The sequence below is a fragment of the Manis pentadactyla genome, chromosome 12 (assembly GCF_030020395.1).
Source record: "Manis pentadactyla isolate mManPen7 chromosome 12, mManPen7.hap1, whole genome shotgun sequence".
Taxonomy (NCBI): domain Eukaryota; kingdom Metazoa; phylum Chordata; class Mammalia; order Pholidota; family Manidae; genus Manis; species Manis pentadactyla.
Window position 1 is genome coordinate 1,753,823 of NC_080030.1, and position 21,310 is coordinate 1,775,132.

The 21,310-nt window shown below is 54.2% G+C and overlaps 1 protein-coding gene across 1 annotated transcript; it reads right to left on the reverse strand.

Moving 5' to 3' along the window:
* Nucleotides 1–4: 4 nt before the first annotated feature.
* On the reverse strand, nucleotides 5–19,508 carry LOC130679970 (uncharacterized). The gene is made up of 3 exons (XM_057489628.1): nucleotides 19,406–19,508; nucleotides 7,382–7,463; nucleotides 5–2,396 (listed from the first exon to the last, which is right to left on the reverse strand). The coding sequence occupies exons 2-3, from the start codon at nucleotides 7,425–7,427 to the stop codon at nucleotides 1,822–1,824; spliced, it is 621 nt and encodes a 206-aa protein (XP_057345611.1). The 5' UTR covers nucleotides 7,428–7,463; nucleotides 19,406–19,508; the 3' UTR covers nucleotides 5–1,821.
* Nucleotides 19,509–21,310: the final 1,802 nt, after the last annotated feature.

Consider the following 21,310-nt stretch of genomic DNA (forward strand, 5'->3'; position numbering starts at 1 on the left):
TGTGTGTCTTGAGCGTCCCCACATGTGTCTGAGCCGTGGTGTGTTCCTCTGACAGGTAGGGTGGCTGGTGATCAGCCTGTTAGGGTGTCCATGGGGAACACGGGAAGAGCCTTAGAGGGGCTCCCCAGGCACTGGGTGCTGCAGAAAGGACTGCCGCCCAAGCTGGGCCACTTCGGGGCTATTACTTCTCTGCACCTCATGAAAAGCCTTTGGCTTCACCCATCAGTGGCCTCAGTTTGGAAAAGCACAAGGAAAGCAGCCTTGGGAGCAGAGGCTCCCGATTCCCTGTGGCTGGGCCCGGTCCTCGTCCTCACTGAGTTCACATGAGGGGCCGCTGGGGGCAGCAGAGGGGTACCTGGACAGGTTCTGGGGGGACTTCCTTCAGCAACAATAGGTGTGCAGCACCCACTTGGTGCAGGTCCTCTGGGCACACTTAGCATAACTGCGTGAAGGAAGCAGACACAATACTGGGACCCCGTCCCGGGGGGAGTCGGTCGGGCAGTCACTTCAGGCGTCATCCGCAGGTCATGGCCGGGGAGCGTCATGGGCGATGCCCTCACCGCCTCCTCATGTGATGGGGAGCATGACGAGGGCCCACAGGAGGAACTGAAAACGTGAGTTTTCTACTGGGACCAGAGGGGGCACTGCCCGTGTGCACAGAATGGACGGAGGAGGCGTTTGGGGCTTGGGGCAGGGGGCGCCCAGCAGAGCCCAGCAGGTCACCCCTCTTTGGATTCCGAAGGGCGGGCTGACAACTGGGGACTTCCTACTCGGGAGGATGGGAGAGGATGGGGTCCCAGGACAGACACGCAGGGTCAGGAAGGAGGTGGGGACAGGTGCCTGGACAGGCAGGGGAGGGCAGAGCGGCTGGAAAGACCAGGCTTCTCAGTCTGCCACCCCCGGCCTTCCCGCAGCCCCAGGATGGGATGGGATGGGTGCCTTGCCTGGGAGCCCGAGAGTGCGCCCAGCGTCTTCCACTGCAGCCAGCCTGCATGCACCCTGCAGGGCCAAGTCCTCCACTACTTGGGCCAGAAGGAGCACCTGGGGCCCACGGTGGCCAAGATCAAAGGTGAGGGGCTGCAGCCAGGGGACCGTCTAGGGTGGGCTTCCCTTCCAGGCAGTGAGGCGTGGGGAATCAGGCCCGGGGTGACCCTTCCTCTGTGTCCTGCTCCAGCACCACGGCAGATGCAGCTGGGTCCAGAGACATGGAGAAGGCTGTCTTCGAGGCTAGAGCCCATCCCGGAGCTCCCTGAGACCCCTGAGCTGGAGCAACAGCCGGTGTCACCTGCTTCAGACCCTGCGGAGCCGGAGGATGTCCCAGCAGTGGCCTCAGCCCCGGCGCCAGGCCCCAAGCTGGAGCCCCATGAGCCCTCAGGCGTGGGGCCCGGAGACCCTGCCGGAATGGCACCGGGCCTGCCAGAGCCAGAGGCGGGACTGGACCCCACCAGACCCTGTGCCATGATCCCCTGGGACATCCCAGGAGTGGTCTCATGCCCCGAGCTGGAGCCCCTTGAGCCCTCGGGCCCGGGGCGCGTACCACCTACCGGAATGGCACCAAGCACGGCAGAGCCAGAGGCAGGGCCAGCGCCCACCAGCCCCTGTGCCGCGAGCACCCCCTGTGCCGTGAGGGAGGAGCCGCTCACCATCCTGCAGTTCCCCCCCCCCCTGGTGGCCGAGCAGCTGACCCTTATCTGTGCGGTGAGCGGAGCGGGCTCCCGGGGTCGGGGCTGGGCCTTCCCTGTGTCACGGGCTGCCCCAGACCTGCCCTCCCCTGACGTGGGCTCCTGTGATGTGGGCCCACGTCCCAGCTTCCCCACGGACTCACCCTGTGCCCTGAGAGACCCTCCCCACGCCCAAGACTGCACTGACCACAGGGGGACAGTAGGGCTGGCCCTTAGGGGTCCTTGCCGACCAACGAGGAGGAGTGGAGGGAAGGTGGGCAGGGCCTGCCCGGGCTTGGAGGGGCGGGACAAGGGAGGGGTGCTCAGGGAGGTGCTGCCAGGGCCTTAGGTCCTCGGGCCATCGGCCTGGCAGGCCTCCACAGCCTCCGCACTTCAGAGGCCCCTGCCATGGACCTGACGGCGTGGGAGACACAGACACCAACAAAGTCCCTGGGTGGAGTTGTTTTCGGGGAAACTGCACCTGAGTCGGTACCGGGATCCAAGGGGTGGCAGAATGGGAGGCAGATGCCCCAGGATGGCCGGGTGAGCTGCCTTGTGCTGCAGGGAGGAGGTGAGCGAGGGTGCCTGCGAGCAGAGCCCCTCCGCTCCCCACCACTGTGCGGCGCTGTGCATCCGGTCCTGGGCGCCTCAGTGGACGGGCTCCAAAGCCCGGACGGCCACAAGGCTCACAGCACACCTCCAGCTGCCTGGGCTCCAACTCCAACCGGTGGCTTCCTGGAAAAGGGGCACCAGGAGCACAGCTGGATGACACCCCATGTCACCCCCAGGAGCTGTTCACCAAGGTCAGCCGTTATGAATGCGAGGCCTACATTGCATACAAGCCACAGATGGGAAGAAGGTACCAGCCAGAGAAGGCAAGCATTGAGCACGTGGCCCCCAACATCCATAAGGTCATGAAGCAGTTTGAAGCCACGGTTAGGTTGGTCACCACCTCCTGCCTCGGGACCCCGAGCATGACGGCCCGGCACAGGGCCCGCGTGGTGGAGTTCTGGATCCGGGTGGCCGAGGTGAGTCATGGGACGGCCCCCAGGGTCCATCCTGGCGTCTTGGGACCTGCTCCCCCCCTTTGCCAACTCTCATGATGAATGCCTGCGGTCTGCCCCGCACGGTCCCTGGGCCCTCCTGCCAGGGGCGTGCTGACCTGGACTCGCAGGCCCCAGGGGGGGACAGCCATCCCTGCCCCTTCCTTGGGTTGAGCTACAGTCCTCCACCCAGGAGGGCTGCTCACCAGCTACCAGGTGTGCTGGGCTTAAGGACAGGAGTTCATGGGGGGACAGAGCAGAGAAGCAGGCCACGCTCTCAGCTCTGTCTTCCCTCCCAGGACTGTGAGACCTTCCTGAATTTTGCATCCCTCCACGCGATTCTCTTGGCCTTGCAGTTCCCTCCCGTAGGTCGTCTGAAAAGAACCTGGGGACATGTTTCCTGGTGGGTAGTCCTGTCCCCGGGACCAGGGCACCTGAGGGGACAGGGATACCCCGAGGTCTGGCAGTGTCCCCTCAGATGGCTGGGACTTTCTGGGAGGTGGCAGAGCCTAGGGACAGGGATGGCGGGCTCTTGGAGCCCCCTGTGGGTCAGGCCAGCGATACCCCTGGAGGAATCAGTTTCCCGCAATGTCAGGTGTGGGTTGAAGCCAACTGGAGATCTCGAGCATGCGTTCTGCAGCAGGAGGTCTCTGCCCCAAGGACAGCGACCTGGCCCAAAGCAGATTCGCCCCGGGGAGAACTGGGAATGGAGGCCCCGGGTGGAAACACGCAGCCCCATCCCCAGGCCACGGAGTGCCCAGGGCCCAGGGCTGTGGTGGATAGCCTCCTGCAGGCTAGTTGATATCTGGGGTCTCCAGGAGAACTGGTCTGCCCCCAGACTCCCCACCTGCTGGCCACATGTCCCCTCCTCCTCTCCCCGCCCCTTAGGAAAAGCTCCAGGATGTTTAAAAAACTTAAAAAGATGGACAAGAAGGCTGACCGGCAGTGGTTCCACGAGGTAAATGGAGGCTAGACGTCTCGAAGGGAGGGGTCCTTGGGGCAAGTCCTCTGCCGAGCTGCGGCCCAGCCTTGGGGCAGACTTGAGGTGTGCGGGGTGAGAGGGGGGAGCTGATGGGGGAAGTAGGGTCCCCCAGGCCCCCAACGGCCTCGTCTGTCTCCCTCCCTGGCCCCACTTGACTGGGGGCCTGGCAACCAGTGAGGACCCAGAGGTCAGGCCCCCGGTCAGGGCTGGGGCTGGCGTGGGGTCGGGAGCAGGGGTGGGGCCCGTGGCTGAGCAAGGTCGGCCTCTCCCTGGGTCCCCTCAGACCGTTACCCTGGGGTGCGGGCCTGCCAGGTGAGCAGGGTCCAGGGAGCACAAGACGGGCTTCAGCTTTCTGCCCATCCCACCTTGTCGTGTGAGGGGAGCGGTGGTGATAGCCAGGTGACAGTGGGTGCTCAGGGCACCCTGGGAGGCAGGGACTTCCCCTGACACTCTGCAGGTGAGGAAGCCTCTCGGGGCGGCTGGCCGCGGCCCAAGGACACAAGAGAGGATGAGTGTGTGCCGGAGCTGGGGTCGCTCTAGGCTGAGAGCCTGCTGGAGGTGGGGACAGCATAGGTGCCAGGGGACTCGCGCAAGGCATCCATCAACCAAGGTCTGGTTGTGGGAGGCCGCGTGGGAGGGGAGCACGAGCACCTGAGTGTCCCGGACCTTGCAGGAGGCGAAGTACCTGTTGACGCGATGGCAGGGAGACCAGAGGACACCCGACTACCAGGAGAATCAGGTGAGAGTGGTGTGGCCTGGTGCCACGAGCCCTGAGCTGCCAGCACTGGGGTGACCAGGAGGGCGATAGCAGCTGGGTACGGGGAGAAGTTGGAGGACAGGTGCAGGGACCACAGGTCCTGGGATTGGCCAAAAGCCAGCCCTGGGAGGGACCGGGAGAGGAGCGCAGGGTGAAGGGAGAAGGGGAGGGAGGCAGCACAGGGTGGTCCAAGGGAGCTGGGGGCTGCGGGTGTGGGGTTCAGGAGGAGCTCTGTGGGCGCCCCTGAGGTAGGCGGGGACTCATCACCTCCCCACCCCCGTGGCACAGGGCATGGTCCCCTTCCTGGGATATATTCTCGATGACGTGCCCATGGACCAACTCCCGGAACATAACGATGAAGTAAGTGAGCCCAGCGGGGCACAGGGGGGCAGGATGGTGAGCTTTGGGGAGGAGAGAGCCCCAGTGAGCCCGCACCTCTCAGCATCTGGCCACCACTACTTCTGAGAGTCTCCCCTCCACCCCAGGAGCTGGACCCATAGGAGAAGACCCACTTAAGCCCCGGTCCTGGCCCCAGGGAAGGCGGGGCTGAGGGCGAGAGGGGCAGCATCTGGGCAGGACTGGCCTCCCCCTCAGGCCCTGCCCAGGGGGAGGCATATTGCTCCTTCAGGGCAGGAAGCACATCAGGGGGCTGGCAGTGCCTTCCCGCCTGAGGCCCCGTCTCCCTGTCTGCCATCACAGAGAGCTGCGTGGGAAGCTTGGCCTCAGCTGCCCAGTCCCCTCCCCGCCTCTCGGTAGCCCCGATCCCGGGCCAGGTCCGGGTGCTGTTTCTGGGCAGGCCTGCCCCTTGGAGGGCCCTGGAGGTCCTCCACCTTGAGAAAGGGTGGGGATGTTCCGGCCTCATTCTGGGCTCAGGGGGCTGTTTCCCATGCACTTTGGCTGCCTTGCTGCCTTCCAGGGTGATGGTATAAAATAAGAGTTGAGTGCCCAGCCATGAAAGGTGAGGGACGGAGTCAAGAACCCCTGGGCAGGACCTTGTCCACCCCGTACCCTGGGTCTAACGTGTCTTGAGAGATTTAAGCCACACAGAGCTGAGGACACTGAAGGCTTTGTCAGGTGGGGGGTGGGGGTGGCATCAAGGCCGCCTTCCTGGAGCAGGAGCTGGAGACCCAACAGTGGGAACAGGCAGGGCTGGATGGCACTGGAGGGAAGGCGGGTTCCCGTGTGAGCAAAGATCCGGGACCATCCCAGTGCCCCCGCTCCTCACCCCCCTCCTCGTCTGCATCCTGTCCTTCCTCTGCCCCAGGTCATTTCCATCCTAGACGAGATCTGGATTCAAAGGCGCGTGGCCAGGCAGTACGACCTGGAGCCCGATGAGCGCTTCCAGTCCTTTCTCCAGGCCGTAGAGCCCCTGGATGAGGAGCAGAGGTGAGGTCGGCAGGAGGCAGGCGTGGGCTGCAGCTGCCCGCAGGCTCTGGGAGAAGGGACCCTGACGTGTGGCTCCAGGGGCTCACAGGTGTCCCTCTGTCCTGCAGCTACAGCCTGTCCTGCCAGCTGGAGCCAGAGGGCCAGAGGGCCGGCAGAAAGGGACTGTTGCAGTTCTTCAGGCGCCACAAGATTTAAACTTCCTGGCCAGGGCCAGGTGAGTCTCCGGGCGGGGGCGACCGGCAGGGGGTGGGCTGCTCCACAGCCTCAGGGAAGCTACGGGCCACGTTGGGTGTGGGGGCGTCCTAAAGACGGGTGGGGCTGGGGTCCCAGCTCCACGGCCGACCAGTCCTGTCAGACTGACGGGTGGTTCCCCTCCCCCTCTGGGACCCAGCCTCCTCCTCTGTGAGTAGGTGACGCCCAGGAGCCTTCCCGAGACAGGGACCCCCCGGACGCTGGTGATTGACAGGACCCTCCGTGCAGGGCCAGGGGCCCAGAGGGCAGTGGGGACAGGGTGGAAGCAGGATTACGGGGGGATCCCGGGATAACCTGCCTCTTCTGTTCACCTGTGTGGCCCTGCAGCTGCTGTCATCGGGCCCGCGGCCCTGCTGGTGTCCTGGCTGCATGTGGACGAGAGCTTCCCCTTCGGGCAGGCGGCACCTGGCACTCCCAGACCCGAGTCTGCTTCCTGCTCCTCTTCCTCCCCCTGCTCATCCTCCCCCTCTGCTGGGGCAGGTGCTCTGGCACCTCCTCGGTCGGCAGACCCAGGCAGCTCCCCGGGCTGCCGCTGCATCCTCAAGGACCCGTACGTAGCTGCAGCCAATCCGGCCTCCTTCGTGCTGTGTCGTCCCCTCTGCTCGTGGCCCGCTGGACAGAGGCGAGCTGCCCCACCACGCCGAGGGTGTCACCATTTGTGCACGTGGCCTCACGTGTTGTCAACACCACCCGCTGCCTGGGTGCCATCAGCCACCGAGTTGCAGCCACACGGTTCCAGGAAAAGGTGGGGCCGTCCTCACCAGGCCTGGACATTCCCGGGATGGACACGGACACGGCGCAGTGCTGCGTGGAACCACCGCCCCCTGGGTGCCCAGAGGAGGCATCTGAGGATGCAGGGGTGGCCGGCCGCCGCAGGTTCCCAGGGCATGCTCCCAGGGGTGCCCCCTGTGCAACTTCCACCCCTCATCCCTGAGGAGTAGCCTCCCTAGGGATTAAAGACGGCGGGGTGAGAGGTGAGACAGAGACCTCCTCCCAAAACCACATATAATATGAAAATGTAATTCATACAACTCAGCCTGAAAGAATAACAGGAAAGAAGGCTGCGCAGACTGCACACACCTAGAGAAAAGAGCAGACCTCACGGAACAGGGTAAGGTACCAAAGCTGTGACCCGGCGGGACTCGAGCCCTTCCCCCACCCCAGCGCATCGGCGGGAGGAAGAGACACAGACCAGGGACGGAGTGGACGCCTGGCACTGCTGAACACCCAGCCCTGGAGATCTGTTCGGAGCACAAACCTACATTGCATGGTGCTCTGGTGATTAGTGGGGCTGGAATACCTGGAGAGATGGAGATTCCCGCTGCTTGTGGAGAACAGGCATTCATATCCGGCTGCTCTGGGCGGGCAGTCTCAAAACCTTCCTAAAACCAAGAGGGCTGCTAAAGGGGCGAGGATTGCACAGAGCTTACTGCTCAGGAGAAAGGACAGGTAGACAGAATTGGGCGGGTGCACTCTGCCCAGCAGGTTGGGAACTTAAAACCATCTTCAGGCGCTACATCCCCCTGGCTGGCTACGCAGCTGCACGGACCCCCACGCTGATATGCAGCCTGCTGTGTCTTCCTCCTGGCTAGCCTGCACCTGGCTCGCAAACCGGCTGCCCCTGCCCTGGCATCAGGCCAGCCAGAGGGACGTCCCACACAAAGCACAGAGGCTTACACCTGTGTGTTCTGCCACTGGTTCTGGCAGTGGAGACAGGCATAGCAGCCGGGAAACAGGAAACAGCTCTTTCCTCCCCCAAGGCACCAGCACCACTCCCCTGCGACCCCCGCCACGTACAAGTATGAAACGTCAAAAGAACCTCGTTCAAAGCAAACTCTCAACACCAGACAAAGGATCGAGTGAGACTGAATTAATAAATCTTCCTGAAAGAGATTTCAAAATAAAAATCATAAACATGTTCATGGAGGTACAGAAGAATGTTCAAGAACTCAGCAACGAATTTAGGACACAGACCCAATCGTTGAAGAGCACAATAGAGGGTATTAAAAGCCTGTTAGATACGGTGGAGAAGATGATAAAGAGAAATCAGGGAAGAGGAATACAAAGAAGCTGAGGAACAGAGAGAAAAAAGGATCTCTAGGAATGAAAGAATACTGCGAGAAATGTGTGACCCATCCAAACGGAGCAATATTCGTATTATAGGGGTAGCAGAAGAAGAAGAAGAGAGAAAAATGGGAGGAAAGTGTCTTTCAGGAGGTCATTGCTGAAAACTTCCCCAATCTCGGGAAGGACATAGTCTCTGAGGCCATGGTAGTGCTCAGATCGCCCAACACAAGGGACCCAAGGAGGATAACACCAAGACATATAATAATTAAAATGGCAAACATCAAGGATAACGACAGACTATTAAAAGCAGCCAGAGAGAGAAATTAGATCACATACAAAGGAAGACCCATCAGGCTATCATCAGACTTCTCAGCAGAAACCTCACAGGCCAGAAGGGTGTGGCATGGTATATTTAACGCAATGAAGCAGAAGGGCCTCGAACCAAGAATACTTTATCCGGCAAGATTATCATGTAAACTTGAAGGAGGGATTAAACAATTTTCGGATAAGCAAAAGCTGAGAGAATTTAGCTCCCACAAACCATCCCTACAGTGTATTTTCGAGGGACTGCTGTAGGTGGAAGTGTTCCCAGGGTTAAATAACTGTCACCAGAGGTAATCAAAATGGATAGACAGAGAGTCCAGAATATGATCCCTAACATATAAAGAATGGAGAAGGAAAGAGGGGGAGGGGGAAAAAAGCCTTTAGATTGTGTTTGTGATAGCATACTAAGTGAGTTAAGTTAGGCTCTTAGGAAGGAAGTTACCCTTGAACCTTTGGTAACCACAAACCTAAAGCCTGCAATGGTAATAAGGACATACCTACGGATAACCACCCTAAATGTAAATGGTCTGAATGCACCAATCAAAAGACACAGAGTCACTGAATGGATAAAAAAACAAGACCCAACTATATGCTGCCTACAAGAGACTCACTTCAAACCCAAAGACATACAAAGACTAAAAGTGAAGGGATGGAAAAAGATATTTCAAGCAACTAACAGGGAGAAAAAAGCAGGGGTTGCAGTACTTTTATCAGACAAAACAGACTTCAAAACAAAGTCACAAGAGACAAAGAAGGACATTACATGATGATAAAGGGGTCAATCCAACAAGAGGATATAACCATTATAAATATCTATGCACCCAACACAGTATCACTTACATATGTGAAACAAATACTAACAGGATTCAAAGGGGAACTAGAATGCAATGCATTCATTATAGGACACTTCAACACTCCACTCACTCCAAAGGACAGATCAACCAGACAGAACATAAGGAGACAGAGCCATTGAACAACACATCAGAACAGATGGACCTACTGGACGTCTACAGAAGTCTCCACCCAGAAGCAACAGGATACACATTCTTCTCAAGTGCACATGGAACATTCTCAAGAAGAGATCATATACTAGGCCACAAAAAGAGCCCCAGTAAATTCAAAAAGATTGAAATTGTCCGAACCAGCTTCTCACACAACAAGGGTATGAAACTAGAAATAAATTACGCAAAGAAAATGAAAAAGCCTACAAACACATGGAGACTTAACAACATGCTTCTAAACAACCAACGGATCAATGACCAAATAAAAACAGAGATCAAGCAATATATGGAGACAAACGACAACAATAATTCAACAACACAAAACCTGTGGGACACAGACAAGGCGGTGTAAGAGGGAAGTACATGGCAATACAGGCCTACCTCGGGAAAAAAGAACAATCCAATATGAACAGTCGAAACTCACAATTAACCAAACTAGAAAAAGAACAACAAATGAGGCCCAAAGTCAGTAGAAGGAGGGACATAATAAAGATTAGAGCAGAAATAAATAAAATTGAGAAGAATAAAACAATAGGAAGAATCAATGAAAGCAGGAGCTGGTTCTTGGAGAACAGAAACAAAATAGATAAACCCCTAGCCAGACTTATCAAGAAAAAAAGAGTCGACATGATGCATAAACAGAATCAAAAATGAGAAAGGAAGAATTACTACGGACACCATAGAGATACAGAGAAGTATTAGAGAATACTATGAAAAATTATATGCTAACAAACCGGATAACCTAGGAGAAATGGACAACTTTCTACAAAAATACAACCTTCCAAGGCTGACCCAGAAAGAAACAGAAGATCTGAACAGACCAATTACTAGCAACAAAATTGAATTTGTAATAATAAAAGTACCTAAGAACAAAACCCCTGGAATAGAGGGCTTCACCACTGAATTTTATCAAACATTTAGTGAAGACCTAATGACTATCCTCCTTAAAGTTTTCCAAAATGTAGAAAAGGAAGGAATACTTCCAAACTCATTCTATGAGGCCAGCATCATCCTCATACCAAAGACCAGGCAAGCACACCACAAATATAGAAAATTACAGACCAACATCCCTGATGAACATAGATGCAAAAATACTCAACGAAATATTAGCAAACCGAATTCAAAAATACATCAAAAAGATCATCCATCATGATCAAGTAGGATTTATTGCGGAGAAGCAAGGATTGGTACAATATTAGAAAATCCATCATCATCATCCAGATCAACAGAAAGAAGGACAAAAACCAGATGAGCATCTCCATGGATGCCAAAAAAGCATTCGACAAAATTCAACATCTATTCATGATAAAAACTCTCAACAAAATGGGCACAGAGGGCAAGCGCCTCAACATAATAAAGGCCATAGATGACAGGCCCACAGCCAACATCATAGTGACAGCGAGAAGCTGAAAGCCTTTCCCTCTGAGATCCGAAACAAGACAGGGATGCCCACGCTCCCCACTTTTCATCAACATAGTACTGCAGGTCCTTGCCGCAGCAATCCGAAAGCGCAAAGAAATAAAAGGCATCCAGATCGGTAAGGGAGTCAAACTGTCCCTGTCTGCAGATTACATGATATTGTACATAAAAAACCCTAAAGAATGCACTCCAACACTACGAGAACTAATACCTGAATTCAGCAAAGTTGCAGGATACAAAACTTGGCAGCACGGGCGGAGGGCTGCTCTGGGCCCAGGCACGGGGCTCTGGGGACTGCCCGTCATCGGACCCCACAGAGAAGCCATGTGGCCGAGGCTGCCAGCAGCATCGATGCCCGCAGCTGCGGCTCCAGGGGCCGGGACGTCAGGAGCCTGTCCCATCCTCCGCTGCAGCGGGCAGATCCTCTGGGTGCCAAGTGTACGGACACAGCCCCGGCCCCTCCCTTCAGGGGAGGCCTGCTGGCCAGAGGGGCAGCTGGCCACCGGAGGAGGGGAGGCCCTGGCCCTTGCTGCCCCCCACTGTTTTTTCAGAAAATATGTTTTACCTTAATAATAAAAAAAAAAAGAAATAGCCTCCCTGAGGGCAGTGTGATGTGGATGTTGTCCCTGGGGGTCACCCCTGTGCAGGTGGGATGCACTCAGGGAGAGGACTGCCCCCACACTGCTCTTTCTTCTCAAAGCTCTGCCCCACAGGCAGACATCGTGTGCCCCCCGACCCACCCCGGCCCTCAAACTCTCTGACCCAGGGTGGTCCCGACCTGTGTATGCCAGGTTGCCCTCCATCCTCCGTCCTCGCCCATAAGGTGCTCAGGAAGAGCGGGGTGCTCTAAGCCCCAGGCGGGCACACCTTGGCAGCACTGGGGAGGGCTGCTCAAAAAGAACCTGGGCCTTTCTGCCTGTCACCTATAGATTATGATCAGACATGAAAATCTACTGATTAGAAGCCCCGGGGTGTCTCCTCACGGCTGGGACACCAATGCACATGTACTCCAAGTAGATCCCAGGGCTGCACGCCACCAGTCTAGCACTGTCCCATTTGATGAGACACAGCTGCCCCACACATTTCAGAAATTCCGTTGCAAAAAATGTGGAACTTGGTCTCTCAAAGCACCTCCAAGAGGTGCATGCCTTCCATTGGGGGGCTTTCTCTGAGCCCAATTTCTCCACACTTCACACCTCACAGCACCCCTCAAAGCTCCCAGGACCCCAGTCCTTCCCCATGGTGCCCCTCAGCCGCCCACCCCCAGGCCAGGCTGGTGTGAGGCCCCTGGTGTCCCGCTCCTGGGTCCTGGCTGAGTGGCCTGAAATCTGTGACAAAAGGCTGGGGAGGCTGAGCGGAGGCACTTGGCTCTGATTCTCCCCACACTGCTCCCCCAGGGCTCTGAGGACGTGTTCACCCTCCCAGGAGGGGAGGCCTGGCCTGGAGGGGAGTTCCAGGATCAGCACAAACACCCCCTTTGGGGGCTCCAGGCTGGAGACAGTCTCCAGGCCTTACGCTGCAGGTGGAGCCCCAGACTGGGGACTGGGGAAGCGGACGTGGGCCCACCTGACAGCCTCAGGTGACCACGTGACAGGAGGTAAAATCGGGACACCCAGGCCACCCTCCTTTCCTTTCCCTGGCCCTGCCCACAGCACCCTCAGAGCCATCTGCCTGCACGGTGGTCCCAGGGATGACCTCAGGCTCCCCGGCCACATAGGGAGGTAGGTTTGGGCAGGAGGAGGGCACACGGGCCCCTGGCAGGGCAGGGGCCCAGGTCAGACCTGTCATCCTGCACGGCCCACCAGCCTCAACCTGACACAGGAGAGCTCTGGGCCCAGAAACAAAGCAGCAGCCCTGGGCCTGCTGGGTGGTCACTGGGCCAGCGGTCCGTCCTGCCCCGGGTCTGTGCAGGGGCCCCAAGCGCGCTACGGCCTAGACCGCTGGTGCTGGGACACCAGGCTCACACGGCGGCGTGGCCACCCTGACTGTGGGCTGCAGCGCACCCTCTCCACCCGGCGTGTGCTGGGGAGGTGGCAGGGCCCTCCGGCCGCTGGTGCGCTCCTCTGCACCCAGGCACTGGCTCTGGGGGCTCCCCGTCTTCGGGCTCTTCAGAGAAGCTGATGCTGGTGTTCTTGTTCGCAGGCTCAGAGAATGAACTTTGCAAACACTCAAGGTAGGAGAGCATGTGCGAGGCTTTTATTTAGACATAAAGCAGAGGACAGAGCTCCTGGCTTGCCCCTGCCCGGAGGGGACAAGACAGCCCCGGGGTGATGCACTGTCTAGGGGATTTAGAGGCAGGTGAGGGACAAAGGGCCAGGGATGCACACCTGCTAAACGGTCCCCAAATGCTTACCTTCGAAGAGACACTAAGTTTCTTACCAGTCTTCCAGATTATTTTGCTTACTTGCCAGTATTACTTGCCTACGTTGCACATCATTTGATTAGGGCTAGAGGAAGAAAAGCAGCATCTGGGTAGTTGAAGAAAATAAGCCGGGCCTTTGAGCAGGCGACGGTACATTTTACAATAGCCTCATTTAATGGACACAGTGAAGACATGGGCTATGCTGCGGTCTTTTCTTATGTGGGGGATATTCAAACATTTCAGGACAAGTCACTCCTGGCTTTTTAGTTATAATTAATCTCACACAAGAACGCTTATATTACTTTAGAGAATGAATGTGACTGACTTTGCTTAATTGTTTAATATGGAGTTTCAGTAGGGGTTTTATTCCGGAGGCCCTCACCCTGCTCTGCCTGCACCCTCGGTCCCTGCCTCACCAGCACTGAGGCTCCGTGGCTTCCCTCCCCAGCTGCCATTCCCTCCTAGTTCCCCCTCCAGGCTTCCCTTCCACACTCCCCAAGCTCTCTGTTCCCATGCTCGCACCCCTCTCCCCTCCACCGCCCTCCCAGCCTTCTCCTTCCCCCACCCCTCCCCTGGGCTGGGACGCCTGTTAGGAGGGCTTTGTGCATTTTTCTCGGTTCTTGTCCCCGCCGCGGCAAAGAACTGAAACGCAGAGACACAGTAGTGAAGTCGAGTTAAAGTTTTATTTACGGAGAGAAAGTGCACACTCAGAGAGAGGGGAGTGTGGGCAACCTCAGAGAGAAAGGCGCATTGAAAGGTTTTTTTGAAAGGCGCATGAAGGATTTTTCAGGAATGTGACAAAGGGCTAGGGGTGTGGACCTGTGAAGTGGTCTCAAGATGAGACATGACGTTTCTTATCAGTCCTCCCGGTAATTCTGCAAAATTAGCTTAACACAAGAAATGCACTGCTCGGATTCCCTCCAGAATAGCAGCTTCCTGGTTTGGGAGCATATCAATTAAGACTGCCTTCCCTGCCTCCAAGGTGGGCTGAGTTATTGTATGTTCGCTGAAGAGTATGTTATGTGTGGATAAAATGAAAATTCCTGGGGCCAGGATTCTCACCTGGGCCTAGTCGGCTAGCTCACTACACATGTGGGCAATAGGTTGCTACTGACTCTATAGAAAGAGCTCCACCCAGTGCTCTGGGTGACACGGTGACACGGCCGCGAGGCTGCAGGAGAGCAGAGCAGAGGCTGGAGTGGTGGCAGCGCTGAGGTCAGAGGCCTAGAGGATGTCTGCAGGACGGCTGTGCAGGCAGAGAGGCCCAGAGGCAGAGACCGGCTTGCTGCATGCAGACTCGCTCTGATTGGATGGGATGTTAGGGATTGACCTGCCACGGTGGAAATAAAGTTGGGTAAAGCCCTTTCACCCCAAGAACGTTTTACTGTCATTTCTTTGGTCACATTGAATCCATAGCGAAATTGCCCAGGGTTGAAACCCATTGGCAGGACATTAAAAATCTCACTTCTTCACTTCCTGGGTTTTGAAATGCAATCTTAGCTTTAAGACAGAATCTTTCCTGTCTTACTGTGCTGTTATGGCTGGGCTAGCTTGCTAAGTGAACTGTCCAGTCCGCAAATTACTTGATATGGGGATGGAGGAGGAAAAACAGCATATAGGTAAAGGTAAAAAAATAAGCTGGGCCTTTAAGCAGGCTAAGTGAGTCTCACCATGACATGATTTACTAAACACAATAAAGACAAGGGTATGCCGAGAGACGTTCCTTTGTCTGGGGAACACTCAAGCATTCCAGGCCAGTTACTCCTGGCTTCTGGAACTTTAACTGATCTCACTGGAGAATGCCTATATTCTTAGTTTGCTATTTTTACCCTAGAGAAGGGACAAGCAGAAGGTGCCAAAGAGCCCCGTGCACCTTATTAAGAAGTGCAGACTCTATTTCATACGCAATATGATTCTGAGCAGCGAAATATGATCACTTTCTTATAGGTAGGTCATCTAGCAGTAGTGAGGGGAAAGAATTTAAGTGGGAGGCACTGAAGGATTGGGGGTCAAGTAGGAGGCCACTGCGCAGCTTAGGGGAGAGACGGTGAGGGCTTGGAAACCCACTGTGGTGGTGACAACCGAGAGGAGACACAGACGTGAGAAAGAGCAAAGTCACTGGAACCGGGCCTGACTCGCTATGCGCGGGATGGAAGGCGAAGCCGTCTCCCGGGTTTCTTCCTGGGATGGCGGGGGACAGGTTCCGATACTGGTAAGAAAGTTGTGGGCAGAGGAAGATAATGGACTAAGTTTGGAAGACTTTAGGTTTGGGATACTTGTGAGTAACCTAGGAAGAATTAATATTGTCAAAATGGTAATCCTACCTAAGGCAATCTACAGATTCAAATGCAAACCCTATCAAAATACCAACAGCACTCTTCAACGAACCGGAACCAAGCGTTCTAACCTTCATAGGGAACCACAAAAGACCCCGAATAGCCAAAGCAATCCTGAGAAGGAACAATAAAGCCGGGGGGATGTCACTTCCAAACTTCAAATCTTAGTAGATCTGCATAAGAAGTCAAGATCTACTACAAAGACACAGTAATCAAGACAATTTGGTACTGGCACAAGAACAGACCCACAGACCAGTGGAACACAATAGAGATTCCAGACATTAACCCAAACATATACGGTCAATTAATAGACGATAAAGGAGCCGTGGATTCATCATGGGGAAATGACAGCCTCTTCAACAGCTGGCGTTGGCAAAACTGGACAGCTACATGCAAGAGAATGAAACTGGACCATTGTCTAACCCCACACACAAGAGGAAAGTCAAAATGGGTCAAAGACCTGAATGTAAGTCATGAAACCATAAAACTCTTAGAAAAAACATAGGAAAAAAAATCTCCTGGACACAAACAGGAGCAACTTCTTCATGAACATATCTCCCCAGGCAAGGGAAACAAAAGCAAAAATGAACAAGTGGGACTATATCAAGCTGAAAAGCTTCTGTACAGCAAAGGACACCATCAACAGAACAAAAAGACATCCTACAGTATGGGAGAATATGTTCATAAATGACATGTCCGATAAAGGGTTGACATCCAAAATATATAAAGACCTCACGAACCTCAACAGACAAAAAGCAAATAATCCATTTAGAAAACGGGCACAGGATTAGAACAGACACTTCTCCAAAGAAGAAATTCAGATGGCCTACAGGCACATGAAAAGCTGCTCCGCATCGCTAATCATCAGATGAATGCAAATTAAAAACTGACAAACAACAAATGTTGGCGAGGATGTGGAGAAAGGGGAACCGTCTTACTTAGACTGCTGGTGGGAATGTAAATTAGTTCAACCATTGTGGAAAGCAGTATGGAGGTTCCTCAAAAATCTCTAAATAGAAATACCATTGACCCCGGAATTCCACTCCTAGGAATTTACCCTAAGAATGCAGCAGCCCACTTTGAAAAAGACATATGCACCCCTGTTTATCGCAGCACAATTTACAATAGCCAAGAAATGGAAGCAACCTAAGTGTCCCTCAGTAGATGAATGGATAAAAAGAAAGATGTGGTACATATACACAATGGAATATTATACAGCCAGAAGAAGAAGAAAATCAGGCTACCATTTGCAACAACATAGATGGAGTTAGAGGGTATTATGCTCAGTGAAATAAGCCAGGCAGAGAAAGACAAGTATCAAATGATTTCACTCATCTGTGGAGTATAACAACAAAGAAAAAAAACCTGAAGGAACAAAACAGCAGCAGACTCGCAGAACCCAAGAATGGACTAACAGTTACCAAAGGGAAAGGGACTGGGGAGGATGGGTGGGAAGGGAGGGATCAGTGGAAAAAAAGGGGCATTACTATTAGCAGACATAATACAGGGGGGCCACGTGGAGGGCTGTACAACACAGAGAAGACAAGTAGTGATTCTATAGCACCTTACTATGCTGAAGGACACTGATTGTAATCGGGTATGTGGGGGGGACTTGATGATGGGGGGAGTCTAGTAAACATAATGTTGCTCATGTAACCGTAGCTTGATACCAAAAAATAATCATAATAACAACTTAATAAAAAATTGAAAAAAAAGATTATCATTTAAATTTGAAGGAGGGATTAAACAATCTCCAGATAAGCAAAAGCTGAGAGAATTTAGCTCCCACCAGCCGTCTCTACAGTGTATTTTCGAGGGACTGCTATAGGTGGAAGTGTTCCTAACATTAAATAGCTGTCACCAGAAGTAACAAAAGGGGATAGACAAAGAGTACAGAATATGACACCTAATATATAAAGAATGAGGAGGGAAAATTTTAAAAACAGCCTCCTTTAGATTGTTTGTAATAGCATACTTAACTGAGTTAAGTTAGATTCTTAGATAGTAAGGAAGGTGAGGCACCCTTGAACCTTTGGTCACCACGAACCTAAAGCCTGCAGTGGCAATAAAGACATACCTATTGATAATCACCCTAAGTGTAAATGGTCTGAACGCACCAATCAAAAGACACAGAGTCACTGAATGGATAAAACAACAAGACCCATCTATACGCTGCCTACAAGAGACGACTCACTGCAAACCCAAGGACATACAAAGACTAAAAGTCAAGGGATGTTAAAAGATATTTCATGCAACTAATAGGGAGGAAGAAGCAGGTGTTGCAGTACTTGTATTAGACAAAATAGACTTTAAAACAAAGAAAGTCACAAGAGACAAAGACAGACACCACATAATGATAAAGGGGTCAATCCAACAAGAGGATATAAGCATTATAAATATCTATGCACCCAACACAGGAGCACCTACATATGTGAAACAAATGTGAACAGAATTAAAAGGGGAAACAGAATCAATGCATTCATTTTAGGAGACTTCAACACTCCACTCACTCCAAAGAACAGATCAACCAGACAGAAAATAAGTAAGGAGACAGAGGCACTGAACAACACATTGGAACAGATGGACCTGACAGACATCTACAGAACTCTCCACTCAAAAGCAGCAGGATACACATTCTTCTCAAGTGCACATGGAACATTTTCAAGAACAGATCATATACTAGGCCACAAAAAGAGCCTCAGTAAATTCAAAAGGACTGAAATTGTACGAACCAGCTTCTCAGACCACAAGGGTATGAAACTAGAAGTAAATTACACACAGATGACGAAAACGCCTACAATCACATGGAGGCTTAACAACATGCTCCTAAATAACCACTGGCTCAATGACCAAATAAAAACAGAGATCAAGCAATATATGGCGAGAAATGACAACAATAATTCAACAACGCAAAATCTGTGGGATGCAGCAAAGACACCGCCGAGAGGGAAGTACATTGCAACACAGGCCTACCTCAGGAAAGAAGGACAATCCCATATGAACACTCTAAACTCACAATTACCCAAACTAGACAAAGAAGAAAAATTGAGGCCCAAAGTCAGTAGAGGGAGGGACATAATAAAGAGCAGAGCAGAAATAAATAAAATAGAGAGGAATAAAACAATACAGAGAATCAATGAAAGCAGGAGCTGGTTCTTCGAGAAAATAAAATAGTAAACCCCTAGCCAGACTTACCAAGAAAAAAAGAGAGTCAACGCACATGAACAGAATCAGCAAATGAGAAAGGAAAAATCAGTACTGACACCACAGAAATATGAAGAATTATGAGAGAATACTATGAAAAATTATATGGAAAGGAACTGGATAACCTAGAAGAAACGGTCAACTCTCGAGAAAAACGCAACCTCCCACGGCTGAGCCAGGAAGAAACAAAACCTGGACAGACCAGTGACCGGCAGGGACACTGCCCCGGGAATCCCCAACGGCAAGGACGACAGGCACCTCGGGAAAACACTCTTAATTCCGAAGGCGCGGCCCCCGGCGGCCTGTCCCCCGCCGCCCCGCCGCGGGTCCCGCCGGGCCCCTCAGCTCGCCCGGCCCTCGCCCTCGAGGCCGCCGCCGAGAACCTCCACACGCGGCAAGACGCCCTCCGGCCTCCCCGCCTGCGCGGCCCCCGGATTCCCCGTCCCGGGCGGCGGCGGCGCGGCCCCCGGCCGGGCCCAGCGAGGACCCACCACCCGCGCCGCCCGCCGAGCCCTCGCACGGCCGCCCCCTCACCGGCTCGCCCGCGCCCGCAGGCGGAGGCAGAGGTCCCCGCGCCCCGTCAGGCCCCGCCGCGCCCCGCGGCCACGTACCTTCCGGCCCGCAGAGCCGTCGCTGTCGCCTTCACCCCTGAAGCGGGGCCCGCTCGGGACGCTCCGCCGCAGGTCCGCCGGGAGGAAGGCGCAGCCGAGCACAGCGCGGGTCCACCCTCACGTGGTCTCCGCGGGGCCCGCTGCGCGGACGGGACGGCGGCCCGGAGCATGGACGGAGCCGCGGGAGCTGCCTCTGCCTACGGCGCTCGCGAGGCTCCCGACTCTTGAATGTGGCGGCGGCGGCGCCTGCAGCTACTAAGCCGCCGCCGGACTCACTGGTTCTGCGCGCTCGCCCAATGGCTGCCTGCTCCGCGGCGCCGCCTTGCTTATTGGCCACGAGTGCCGTCAGTCGGAGGCGGGCCTGCCCGCGACCTGCGCGCTCATTGGCCGCGAGGGCCGTCAGGCGCGGGCTGTCATTTTCTTCGATATACTTTCTGATTTTTCATGAGATGACCCACGCGTTATTTTTTTTTAATTAATCAATTAACTTATTTAGGTGTCCTTAGTGCACAATCACATGAGCAACAATGTGGTTACTAGATTCCCTCCATTATCGAGTCCCCCCCACACACCCCATTACAGTCACTGACGATCCTCGTAGTGAGACGCTGTAGAGTCACTACTTGTCGTCTCCGTGTTGTACCGCCCTCCCCGCGCCCCTCCTGCATTATGTGTGCTGATCCTGATGCCCCTCGCTCCCCTTGTCCCTCCCTCCCTTCCCACCCACCCTCCAGAGTCCCTTTCCCTTTGGTAACTGTCAGTCCAGAACTGTCAGTTCTGTGAGTCTGCGGCTGTTTTGTTCCTTCAGTTTTTGCTTTGTTCTTATGCTCCACACGAGTGAAATCATTTGCTGCTTGTCTTTCTCCGCCTGGCTTATTTCACTGAGCGTAATACCCTCTAGCTCCGTCCATGTTGTAGCAAATGGTAGGATTCGTTTTCTTCCTATGGCTGAATAATATTCCATGGTGTATATGCACCACATCTTCTTTATCCATTCATCTACTGAGGGACACTTAGGTTGCTTCCGTTTCTTGGCTATTGTAAATAACTCACCTCTTATTAAGTTATTTAATTTTCAAGGGATTGGGGATTTTCTACATATCTTTCTATTACTGATTTGTAATTTAATGCACTACGGTCAGAGAACAAACATATTTTGTATGATTTCAATTCTTTGAAATTTAGTTCAGTTGTGTGATCTATGTGATCAATACGTCATATGCTCCTGAAAATTCTGTTGTTGTGGAGTGGGATGTTCTATTAGTGTCAACTAGATCTAGTTGGTGGATACCATTCAGTTTTTCTGCATCTTTGCTGAGTTTTTTTTATCTACTTGTCCTATCGGTTACTGAGAAAAAAAAGTGTTGACATATCCAAGGAGACTGATGGACTTGTCTGTGCTTTCCCTTTAGTTTTATTAGTTTTCCTTTTCTTTCTGTTAGCATTTTGGGATGCTTTTAGTAGGTGCATTAGTGTATCTTCCTGGTGAGTTTATACTTTCATCATTATGTATGGAGATGGGTGTGAGCGCGCGGCCCGGTCCCTCTACCTCTGCGTGTCTTCGGCGCGGGCGCCCCGGCACTTGCAGAGCGCACCTGCTGTTGCGGGAGAGCAGCGCGGGACGCGCGGCAGCAGGGTGCCCAGGGCCGCACGTGGCCTGGGGCGGTCGGCCCGGTCCGTGCCCGGGGTGGGGGGCGGGGCTCGAGGCCACGGACACCACCCTCGGACGACGGGCGCGCCCAGGGGCCCAGGGACGGTGGTCCCCTCCTGTGGGGCCGGGCCTGCCCTACCTCCCTACCGTGGCCAGGAGGGGAAAAGCCCTGCCTCCGGGAGCGCAGCCCGGGCCCGGGGACGGGGGGGCGGGGGGGGGGTCTAAGGCCAGCGCTGGCCGGCGGGTGGGGGCGA

Coding starts and splice junctions, on each gene's coding strand:
- LOC130679970 (XM_057489628.1), bottom strand. CDS start 7,427: ATGAATGCCTGTTCTCCACAAGCAGCGGGAATCTCCATCTCTCCAG. Junction 2,397..7,381: donor GGGAATCTCCATCTCTCCAG/GTATTCCAGCCC, acceptor CCCCTTTTCCAG/GAAGCCACCGGTTGGAGTTG.